The sequence below is a fragment of the Sorex fumeus genome, unplaced genomic scaffold (genome assembly GCF_029834395.1).
Source record: "Sorex fumeus unplaced genomic scaffold, SorFum_2.1 ptg000053l, whole genome shotgun sequence".
NCBI lineage: Eukaryota > Metazoa > Chordata > Mammalia > Eulipotyphla > Soricidae > Sorex > Sorex fumeus.
Genome location: NW_026606110.1, coordinates 573,999 through 586,148, shown reverse-complemented (window position 1 = coordinate 586,148; position 12,150 = coordinate 573,999). Strand labels below are relative to the sequence as shown.

General features: G+C 50.5%; 1 protein-coding gene across 1 annotated transcript in view; it reads right to left on the bottom strand.

Annotated features, from left to right (window-relative positions):
* The window catches only part of CPQ (carboxypeptidase Q), a 294,821-nt gene that overhangs the window by 45,490 nt on the left and 237,181 nt on the right, over window positions 1–12,150 (bottom strand). The window contains exon 7 of the mRNA XM_056124932.1: window positions 4,628–4,829. Within this exon, the coding sequence (XP_055980907.1) occupies window positions 4,628–4,829 (202 nt within the window). The remainder of the gene's footprint in view (window positions 1–4,627; window positions 4,830–12,150) is intronic.

The following is a 12,150-nucleotide window of genomic DNA, read 5'->3' as shown; positions in this document are numbered from 1 at the left end:
AAGCTATCAAGAGTATCTCACCCGCACAGCAACCACTGGCAAGCTACCTGTGATGTATTCAATATGCCAAACACAGTAACAAGTCTCACAACATTACTTGGCCCCCTCGAACAAAATCGATGAACAACAGAAAGACAGTGCCATAGTGCTACAGTGCTCAAACTGTAAGAGATTCCTACTGGAAAATGGATGGCTCAGGAAAAAATCTGAAATGCAGAGGAAATGTTGGAGACAACTAAAAAACTTGAAAGGGCAATTCCTGGCCCCAGGCCTTTGCTGAGGATTAAAATGGCCCCTTATAGAGCCTGGGATCTTTTCTGATCTGAGCACAGTTATGGCTGTGGAAATAGATGAAGAGACTTCTGCATGTGTCTAGAATATGGACAAACTACTGGAAATAATGTGAGTTCTTGCATTGCAATAAAGGAAAGCTCCTGATTTTAGCTGTGAAACATTTTTATAAACCTGATTTTATAAGCCAGCCATGTCCACCTGCCCACATAACAAATTCCACAGGATGGACATGTTGTTCCCAATGTTCTCCCTTTCGAAATATGACATGCCATTTTGTTGGTAAAGAAGTGAACAGCACCCAGCCCAGACAAGGTCAGACCTGAATACCTGAAGAATCTGCCGCCAGTACTCATCAGTACACTGGCTTGGCTCTTCACACGCTACCTGTCTGAATATAAGGTTCTGTCCCAGTGGAAAACCAGCAGGACCATTCTACTGCATAAGAAGGGAGACATCCACAACATTGGAAACTATTGCCTGATCTGCCTGTTGCCTATCATCTACAAGCTGTTCACTCGAGTCATCCTGAATAGGATTGGCAGAACACTAGATGAAGGACAATCATGTGAGTAAGCCAGGTTTCGAAAAGGATTCAGCACAATCGACCCTATCCACAAGATAACCAAGCTCCCTGAGGTTTCTCGGGAGTTCAAGATGCCGCTCTGTCTAACGAACATTGGTTTAAAGAAGGCCTTTGATTCTGTTAAATGGAAGCGGTCATTGAAGCCCTACCCAAACATGACATTCAAACTCAATACATTAGGATCCTCCGTGAGCTGTATTATGGATTCAAGGAAGTGATCATCAACGTCAAGAGAGGGGTTCAGCATGGTGATACCATTTCACCGAAACTCTTCAGTGCCACCCTCGAGAACGTCATGCGATGACTGGAATGGGAAGGAATGGGAGTGAAGATAGATGGTCGGCACCTCCTCCTCTTCACTGATGACATCGTTCTAGTAACACCAAACATAAGCCAAGAGGCACAAATGCTGGCCGACTTCAACCATGAGTAAGGAAAGGTCGGACTTCAGTTGAATCTCAACAAGACAATGTTCATGAGAAATGGACTCGTTCCTGACGTTCCATTTGCTCTCAATGGAATAAACATCTTTGAATGCAGCAGTTATGTGTAATTAGGTTGAGAACTCAACATGACGAATGATCTGGCACCTGAATTGCGCAGGAGGAAGAGAGTGGCTTGGAACGCCTTCAACAGCGACAACGAAATAGCTAAGAGGACAAAGAACCTCTAGCCTCGGGCACATCTCTTCAACTCCACCGGTCTTCCTTAATTAACATGTGCCTCAGAGACCTGGGCCCTACGAAAACAGAATGAGAACACTATTCGGGTCTCCCAAAGAGGAATCGAAAGAGCTATGTTGGAGTATCACACTTTACTCAAGTGAGAGAAGGAATCCAGAGTTCTGACCTCCGTTGATGATGAAGAATCAGGGATGCTGTCTTGTCTGCCAAGGTGTCGAAAATCAGATGGGCTGGACACATAATGTGATTTGGATACAACTGCTGGACTAGAGCCATTACCGACTGGATTCCACAGGACATCAAAAGATTGTGTGGCCACCCACCTATGAGATGGTTAGATTTCGTCGTCAAGACCTGAAAGAATGGTTTGAGGCTCTTTGTGTTCCTGGAGTGAGCAGACACCACTGGGCTACACTAGCACTTGACAGGGACAAATGGAGATATTATTGGCGCCCACTCAAGCAAATCGATGAGTAATGAGATGTCAAGTGATCAAGAAGACCTGTCCTAAGTGCTTTTTAAAAACTATGTTTCAAGAGTATGCTTTAAAATATCTTAAATCCATGCACTACGGGTAAAATGTCCTTTGAAGATGAGGGTGGGGGGAATGCTTGGGTCAGAGTGAATGTAGACAAACACTTCTTATTTATTTATTTTTTTAAAGAAATTCTTATGAAATTTTTGGAGCTACAGAAATGACACTGGAAATGGTTCAAAAGCTGGACTTCCCATCTGCATGCAGTAGGCACAGGGCAGCCCACCAGGCCCCTCTTAATCTTTTTGATTAGGGATTTAATGGTCTTGAGCTACCTGCTTTGAGTCTTAAGTGGTTCAGGTCTAAGGCAGGCAGGTAGATGGTGGGTGCTTCCTGGGAATGAATTCCATAGGGATGGAATAAACCCAAGATGGAATTGAAGCAGATACTCTGTCTCTAGCCCTTAAAGAGCTAAAAGCATTATTGCTGGACCCACTTTGTGGACACAGGAACTGAGGTCTGATAAGGCTCTACCTGGAACCAGTGTTGATGTCTGATAAGACAGGATGGGCCTGACAGGACAATACGAACTTCAGCAGAGACAAAGACTGTGATACAACACTAATGAGGACCCCCAAGAGTTCAAAGCTCCTCCTCTATGAAAATGCCCTAATTGACTCTGACGGCCACAGGAAACGCCAGTCAAGGCAGCACGAAGAATATCCATCAAGTAGCTGGCCCATAAAGACCATTCAGAGCTCTCTGCCTCTGGAGAAGCCGCATTTTCTCCTGACTGTATTACACTGTCTCCTCTGTCTCCCCCTCCTTCTCTCTCTCTCTCCCTTTCTCTTTTTCTCCAACTCTCTCCCTCTGATATATCTCTGTCTCCCTCTGACTCTCTGTTTTCTCCCCTCTGACTTCCTCTCTCTCTGACTCTCTCACTTTCTCTCTTTCTCCCTCTTTTCCTCTCTCCCGCTCTCTGATTCACTCTCTCCAACTCTCTCCCTCTGACTTTCTCTCTCTCTCTCTCTCTCCTTTTTTTCCTTCCCTCCCCACCTCTCTCCTCTTCCTCATAACATAAATAAAACTATTTAATTCACTATTCATCCCCTCCCGAATTTTCTTTTTCTGTGAGGGAAAAGCAACATACCCCGAAAGCCTGGGTAGGATCTAGGACTGACTTTACTTTCCCACAAAGAGCAATTTCTCATTCCAGCCTGATCCACAGTTCCCCAAGAATCCCGGTGTCAGGATCATCTCTCATGCCGTGCAGAACAAGTGGGTTCCAGGCAGAGTGTGAGGACCACCTCTTGGGGCTGTCGAAACGGGAGCATTTGTACCCTGCATGGCGCACTGCAGACTCTCCTCAGTCCTTGATTTCTAGCCACTTCCGGGTAACTGAGGTGGGTAGGAAGGAGAGCAGCAGACTCCTCCCTCCAGCCGCCATCTCTCCCTCCTCCCCATGCACATAAGTCACCTGAAACCACATTGATAACCTTTCCTATAGCCGCGAGAGGCCAAATCTATGTAAAAAACTTTGTGTTTTTTATTTTGGAGCCATACCTGGAGGAGGGGTGTTCACAAGACCATATTCTGTGCAGAGGACTGAACCAGGGTTAACTGCATGCCAGGCCAGCCTCCTAGCCCCCTTGGACTGCCTCTCCAGTCTCAGACTTACATTTTGAAAGCGTCTGCCTTAAACCCTGTGTTTCTAGCCCATTTTCTAGGTTTCTGTAGACCTACTCCTATTACTGAACGCCACCTCTGCTCAGCCCTTGTCTAACAAGATAGCTGCCGCATACATCACATTTCATTTTCGTTTTCATTTCATCATCCTGTTATTCGTCGATTGCCTCGAGCAGGCCCCAGTAACGTCTCTTTCATCCTAGCCCTGAGATTATATTCAAGGCTCTTTAGGAGAATGAGACCCATCATACATCACAGATCAGGGGAAATGTGCCCCTGTCCAAATGCCCATCGGAGTTCCAGCTTTAGGGAAGAAATGATTCGCGGCTGCATTTGAGCCTGCATCCCTGGAGCCAACAATTCACATGCCCCAGAATTCGGGTCAGAAAAGAAGTTGGAAAGTCCTCTCAGCCCTGGTTGAAAACCCAAAGGACATCTGTAATGATGACAGCCATCTCCTCCTTCTCCAGTTTTAATGATGAGCTTGCTACCAAACATGAATCACAAATCATCCTGTTATTCGTCGATTGCCTCGAGCAGGCCCCAGTAACGTCCCCTTCATCCTAGCCCTGAGATTATATTCAAGGCTCTTTAGGAGAAAGAGACCCATCATTGTTACTGGTATTTGGCATATTGGGTACGCCACGGGGAGTTTGCCAGACTCTGCCATGTGGGCAGGCTACATTCGATAGCCTGCAAGTTTGTCCAAACAAACCAAACACACCAGCTTAAAAAAGAAGAAGAAAATCACCACCAGGATTCTGGGCCCAATCCCAGAGTTATGGAATTAGAACCTCTGTGGTGGGGCTGAGGGCTTCTGCTTGAGAAAGAAGAGGGAGTCTCAGAAACGCATTTGCCCAAGGGTCCTCTCCCCCACCGGCGGCCCGTCCCGGACTCTGGTCTTACCAGGCACGCCAGCTTGGATCCAGTAGTTGATGTCGGTGCCCTCGCCACCGTCCAGGAGCTGGGTGATGTTGAGAGGCTGCATCAGGCTCATGATCTTCTTCATGATGACCTTGGCCTCTTCGCTGCCCGTGAACTGCAGTGCTGTGGGCAAGAAGGTGCCCAGGTCTGACTCCATCACCAGGCTGTACTTGGAAATGTTCGTCTAGAGAAAAAGAAAAAACAAAGTGGCCGGTTCAGATTTGCTGCTGCTTTGCTTTCTCCCGGGGGAGTTTGTTGAACCACCATCGCCGAACCCCTACCCTGGCCCATTCTGGGACCGTGGGGCCTATTGATTGTGATTTGGGAATTTTCCAGGCCAGGACATTCTCCCAATAAGCCGTCGTGTGAGGACGGCTGCCCCCAGCCTCTGGGAGGCTCAGCACCACAAAGGAGCCTGGTGGGGGGGGGGGTCTCAGTTCCCAGCCAAGCAACTGAGGCTGAGTCAGGTGACTCCGTTCCCTGAGGTGAGCAGCCAGGGCTGCGGGTGGCCGGGGCTCAGCGTCTCTGTGACTGGCCTGTGATGACATAAACTCCAGAATCCTCCCGAGGGGCGGGAGAGAAGGACAGGCACTGAGGTGCTGGCCTTGCATGCCGCAGGGCCCAGTTTAATCCCCGGCAACACTAAGGTCCCCTGAGCACCCCTTGGTGCGACCCGACAGTCGAACACATCTACTGCGAATCCTACAGAGACCCAAGACCATCGTCGGAGAAATGGCTCAAGTTTTACCGACTTATTTCTTCTGCCTAGGAACTCCAGGAACAGAGTTCCTGGAGCGAGCAGATGCCATCGGGCTATACTAGCTCCCGACAGGGATGAATGGAGACGTTACCGGCGCCCGCTCGAGCAACTTGATGAGCCGCGGGATGACAAGTGATACCAGTGATACAAGTGATTTCTTCCGTCGCACCATCCTCAAGCCAAGCTGCCTTGTGTGGACATGCCCAGCCCCACGAACGCCGGAGGGGGCAAACAGGAATCAGAAACCAAACCAAGTTCTTGCCAGTCAGTTGCCTTCCCATGAGGAACAAGAAACCCTCCTCACAGGCTCAGAACTCACTCCCGGGCACTTCCAGGCACGCCAAGGAGGCACGAACGGCACAGACAGACTTGGGGCGCAGGCGAAGGCGGGCGTGATTTCTCCCCGAGCAGGGCTGCGGCCCACGCTGCACAGGTGCCTGCCGTACTCCAGCACCTGCCCGTGTCTGCGAGGGGAAAGCCCCCCACCCCCATTCTCACTCTCAGGGGCACGGGCATAGCTAGTGGGGCGGGGGTCTGCTGCAGCTGCTTCTCAGGAACCTGTCTTCAAGCCAAGCCGGGAGCATGGGGGTCCTTCCCCTGCAGGGGACACAGGCCACAGATAGGGCGACTCTGGTAAGCGCACCAGTGAGGCCTGGGCCCAGACACACGGTTGGTGCCCATCTGTCTGCGTCGGGGTGTGGGAGGAGCCCTCCCAGGGGTGGCATGTTTATACTGACCCCCCAGCACCCCTGGGGACAAGAGGGGGCAGGTGGAGCGCAAACCTCAGCCCTGTAACAGCTGCAAATCCCCTGTGGCTTTCACTCAAGACCTGGGCAAAGGGCCAGGGGAGGTCCATGAGGACACGGCGCCGTGTGTGCACACACCGGCCCTCGGGGATTCATTCAGAGTTGTGTTGGAATCAAGCCCTAGCACGCCCCCTTTTATTTTCACGATCACGATCACGACCATCCTGTTGTTCGTCGATTGCCTCGAGCAGGCCCCAGTAACGTCTCCTTCGTCCTAGCCCTGAGATTTTTTTTAAAAAGTGCCACATTCAAGGCTCTTCCAGGGTTAGGAGAATGAGACCCATCCTTGTTACTGGTATTTGGCATATTGGGGACGCCACGGGGAGTTTGCCAGACTCTGCCCTGTGGGCAGGTTACGTTCGGTAGCCTGCCAGGTTGTCCAAAGTAGGAATGAGATAAAAAGATGTCACGCGGCCCCAAATGCAGCCGTGCGGTTCTGGGAGCTGGGTTTTATAGTGATCTTCATGAGGGATGGCAAAGATCGGGTTAAATTAATTTCCTGTCTAGGGTTTGGGCCCATTTCCCTTTTATTTTAATTTTTAATTTATTTTTCTGCTTTTTGGGTCACACCCAGTGATACTCAAGGGTCACTCCAGGCTCTACACTCAGGAATCACTCCCGGTGGGCTTGGAGGACCATAGGGGATGCTGGGGATCAAACCCAGGTCAGCCGCATGCAAGGCCCTCCCTGCTATAGCTCCAGCCCCTTTATCTTATTTTTAAATGTATTTTATTTTTCAGGGGGTGTTATGTTTTTGTTGTGCCTGATACAATACAGTTATCCAATGGTTCCTTAATTATGTTATTTTAATAAAATAAATTACATGTAGGTTAATGGCTGTTTTCTCGTTTCCAAAGTAATGCTTGCTTGTCTGGGGGAGGTCTCTGCTGTGTCTGCTCAGCTGCTCTGGCACAAGGAGAACTTTCCATTTATTCCTATCTGGAGCTTCAGGAAATGGGCCCAAACCCTAGACAGGGAATTAATTTAACCCGATCTTTGCCATCCCTCATGAAGATCACTAGACATTGAAAAAAAAAAAGTGGGCAGGGTAGAGTTTGGGTTGGTTCTGATTCTCCTCGCGTTTGGGTCATAGCTGCTGGCAGAAGATATGGCCGAACCCGGCACTGACTGGATGCTCCTTGGGATCAAGGCGGGGTGTTCCAGATGAGTGTGGAGAGTCTGAGTAGCTGCCCTTGAGACGGGGGGATGGGGGGGGAGGACATCACAAGGCCTTCTCCCACTTCACACCCCCTTTAAAAATCAGCTCATCGGGCCAGAGCAACAGCACAGCGGGGAGGGCGTTTGCCTTGCATGAAGCTGACCTGGGTTCAATCTTGAGCATCGCTGGGTGTGACCCAAAAAAGCAAAAAAAAAAAACAAAAATAAAAACAAAACAAAACAAAAACCTAGCTCATTCTGCACGAAGGAGTTTGAGACCCATTCTCACTTTCTGGGTGCAAAGTGGATTCCCCAAAGAAGAGTGTTTCCTGTACCTGCAGCCTGGCCCAGTGGCTGAGTCCTCACAGCCGGCGGTGCTAAGGTGCTTTCATGCCCTCCCAGTCCATCCCTTTTCAGAAATGCAAACATGAATTCATCCTCATCTCCCCGGCTCGCAGATCAGTGGGGCTGCTTCTTTGTTCCTGAGCTCTTCTCATATCCCAGACAGCACGTGTTTGCTTGTGATCTGCCTTGACACTGTCTTCTCTCAAGTCGAGGAGAAGGAGAGTTGCCGAAGAGAGGGACTGAGTCACACAGCACCCCCAGAACAGCCCAGTGCGGGCCTCCCTCCTGCCCAGGGGAAGGCCAAGGCTTGCTCGACTGGGGGGTCAGTGCTGTGTCTGCTCAGCCGCTGTGGTGGTCTGTGTTCAGCGCCTGCAACCTGCGAATCCTCTCTCCCAGCTGGGCCAGAGCCCGCGACCCCCCAGCTCCGGGGCTCAGAGAGGCAGGAGCAGAGTCATTTTCCCTCTCTGTGTAGGCTGGGCCTGGAGCTCAGACCTTGATTTCTGAGAACATCTGGCTTCGGACAGGCTCAGGTGCCCGCAGAGGAGGCAGGAGAGAGAGAGAGAAAGAGAGAGAGAGAGAGAGAGAGAGAGAGAGAGAGAGAGAGAGAGAGAGAGAGAGAGAGAATGACAAGGCGAAGTCCTGCATTATTTTTCCCTGACAGCTAAGCGGCCGATGGGGAGTCGGGCAATCACAGAAAGCCACGTTGCTGCTAAAACTGCAGGCGCCGCTGGCAGCCTCGCTTCCACTCTGCCTGGGCCAGGGCCAGAACCGACGAGGACTAGACGCCTCTCTCCAGCGCCCCATCCTCTGTTGCTCTCCGAAGGGCTGGGGGCCGAGACAGACCCGTGTCTTGTGACTGTCCTCTGAAGCCCTCCAGAGCCTGGCAAAATCTCTCCTGGAGCTGGCTCAGGTGATCGTCCCCCAGACACATGATGGCTCCGGGTCACTATGGTGATGAGAAGGAGCCGGAGGCTGAGAACGGGCCTCGGACCAGGAGAAGGGATGCGTGCGGCTGATTTCACAGGGCAGGGGAAATGGGGCCTGACTCCCGGGGCCAGGCACAGAGGCTGAGTCTCTGGGTGCTGGGTGGAAGGATTCACAAAGGACTCACAGCAAGTCCTGGCCGGCTGGCTGCTTTGTGGCCTTCCTGCAGGCCGGAGCAGCAGCATCAGGAGCTGGAAGCAGGGAAATCCCGGAGTTTCAGCATGAAACATGGGTGCTTTCAATGGGGTGTGCTGGCGAGTGCTTCCTGCTGCTGGTTTCAGACCTTTCCCACATGCTGGCTTCGTGAAAGTTCTTTGCAATCAATCCATCCTTCTCTGTGTCCATCTGTCTCTATCTGTCCTCACACCTATCCACCCACCATCTATCCACCCACCCACCCACCTATTAGCTAAAGATCCTACTCATCTCTTATGCACCCACCCACCTGCCTTCTATCCATCCATCTACTGTCATCTTTTACCTCTCAACCTATCTTTCTCTCTTTAGCTCCTTCCGGAAGACCCTCATCCTGTCCTTCTCCCTCAAGAGAAATACTGGAAATCAACTGAGCAATGTCCAGCTGCCAGTCCATTATTTTGGCTATGGCCCGTTAGGGGTGGCAGATCAGAGAGTAGACCGGTGTGTGTGTAGAGTCTAGAAATCCAGTGTGGGGCTGGGTGGTGGTGGTGTGTGTGAGTGTGTGTGTGTGAGTGTGTGTGTGTGAGTGTGTGTGTGTGAGTGTGTGTGTGTGTGTGTGTGTGGTGTTGTGTGGTGAAGGAAAGGCATGTTTTCAAAATTAAAACTTCATCTAAAACTGTGTTCGGTCTCTTTTGAATACCAGTCAAGTGCCTGATGCCATGACGGGCTGCGGGTAGCACATAATCCCCAGATGCCGTGTGTGCTCTCTGAGGGCTCCTGGGGAAGGAGATGCGTGACTCACTGCGCCTTCATGACACAGAGCGAGTATTTGGGCTCTGGAGTGCGGAAGAGCGAACGTTCACAGGATGAGGAAATAAAAAGCAAGGGCTGCTGCTTAAAAAGGAACAACCATCCCACTCCTAAGAGAACAGGCCTGGCCCTTGGCGAAGACCTCGGGATGGAGCCTGGCCACTTAGATGGCTGGGCAGCGTCCAAACAACGTGCTCGGGTCTGGAGCTTATGAAGGGAGGGTCAGAGCTAAATAACGACTACAAGAAAAAAACATGCTTTGTAGAGAATTCTGTTCTCAAATACCAGTGACCCTCCAGAGCACTTTTGTAGGAGTCAGTGAGCACTTTAGGATAGAGATCACCTGATACTCATCAAATTGTTCCCTGCAATGGATGGCGCTGTGTTTGATACGTGCCAATGCTCGACTTCAAGGACCTGGGACTCTCAGCTGGGGACAGCCTCTCTCACACCTCACTCTCTTGGGCTTGCTTTCTTTCTTTCTTTCTTTCTTTCTTTCTTTCTTTCCTTCCTTCCTTCTTTCTTTCTCTCTCTTTCTCTCTCTCTTTCTCTCTCTTTCTTTCTTTCTTTCTTTCTTTCTTTCTTTCTTTCTTCTTTCTTTCTTTCTCTCTCTCTCTCTTTTTCTCTTTCTTTCTTTCTTTCCTTCCTTCCTTCTTTCTTTCTCTATTTCTCTCTTTCTCTCTCTATTTCTCTCTTTCTCTTTCTTTCTCTCTTTCTCTCTCTTTCTTTCTTTCTTTCTTCCTTTCCATTTTTTTTCTTTTTGGGTCACACCCGGCGATGCACTGGGGTTCCTCCTGGCTCATGCACTCAGGAATCACCCCTGGCAGTGCTCGGGGGACCATATGGGATGCTGGGAATTGAACCTGGGTCGGCCTCGTGCAAGGCAAACGCCCTCCCCGCTGTGCTATGGCTCCAGCCCCTCTCCTGGGCTTTTCTTACCTCCCTGATCTCCGCATGTGGTGTGGCCAAAGGCAGTTCAAGGCCTCTTCTTTTCTCTCTACCCCCGCACAAATTCTGCTGGGGCTCCCCTCAGCCTGGCCGAGGCAAGTGCATCTACCCGACGATGCGTTCCGCCCCCTAAGTCCACGCCCTCACGAACTGCAGCCGCATCTCCAACAACTTCCACACATCTTCCCCGGACTGTCTGTGGATTCAGTTCCCATCGCGGCTGCACATGGCAGCACATTCAGTGGCTCAGAAGCTTTTCTTGGACAGTTCTGGAGTCCTGTGTGAAGTCAGTCTCGCTGGGCGGAAATCAAGGTGTTGATAAGGGCTGTGCCTCCTGCAGACTCCGGGGGACAATCTGTTTCTTGGCCTTTTCCGATTTCTAGAAGCTTCCTTGCAGAACCTGGCAAGCTCCCCGTGACGTTCTCGATATGCCAAACACAGTAACAACAAGTCTCATGATGGAGACGTTAACTGGGCCCGCTCGAGCAAATCGATGGACAACGGGAGGACCGTGAATAATTTTTAATTAATACAGAAGCTTCCTCCATTCTTTGGCTCGCAGTGCCCGTCACGCCGCTGCGTCTCCTGCTCCTGTCGTCACGCTGCCTTTCTCCTCCCTGGATTCCGCCTTCCTCTCACGCGGATGTCTGGCCCAATAAACAACGAATCCACGCTCCTCAAGGCTGAATCCAAAAATCTATTTGGCAGTTAAAAATGGCAAATTCCTCTTTTCCTGTTCACACAAAATGCTCTCTATCAGCAAATCCCCTTGGCACTGCTTTGGAAAGAGTCGTCTTCCTACAAACTCACACCAGCTCCCTGCTTGCTGCCCCGTCCAAACCAGTCAGTCACCTTCCCTCGACGAGAAGGCTAAAGACAGCTTCTCCCTGTGTGTCAAACATTGTATCTCATAAAAAAAAAAATCCCCAAACACCGCTCTTCTTCTAGAACCTTCCAAATGGCTTCCGTGTCTCTAAGGTGACTTGTGTCCCTACGGCCCTAGATGCAGACAGATCCAACCTTCTGCTATTTCTCTGACTGTTTCCCCCCACTCTTCTCCTGCTCCCTGTTGCCCTCCAACTCCCCTCTGGCTTCTGAATCCTGAGCACTTGCCCCCTTTGTGTTTGCCCCTTTCTGTGATCATGGTCTTGGGGAAGGTTTGCACTCACTCCTAGGCTCTGCAGGAAGAGCCCTCCCAGAACATCTGAGGGCCAACCCTCTTCCCAGTACGCCCAAAGCATCATGCTCTTTTAAAAAAAAATTTGGATCACTGTGAGCTACAGTTACAAAGCTTTCATGATTGAATTTCAGTCATACAATGATCGAACACCCATCCCTCCACCAGTGCTCATTTTCCACCACCAATGTCCCCAGTATCCGCTGCCCAAATCCCACCCCTCCCCCTTCCTTTATGGCAGACAATTTCCCCCATATTCTCTCTGTACTTTTGGGCATTATGGTTTTCAATATAGACACTGAAGGCCATCACGTTTGGTCCTTTATCTAGGACACATCTCCCATCCCGAACGATCCCTCCAACCATCACTGACTTAGTG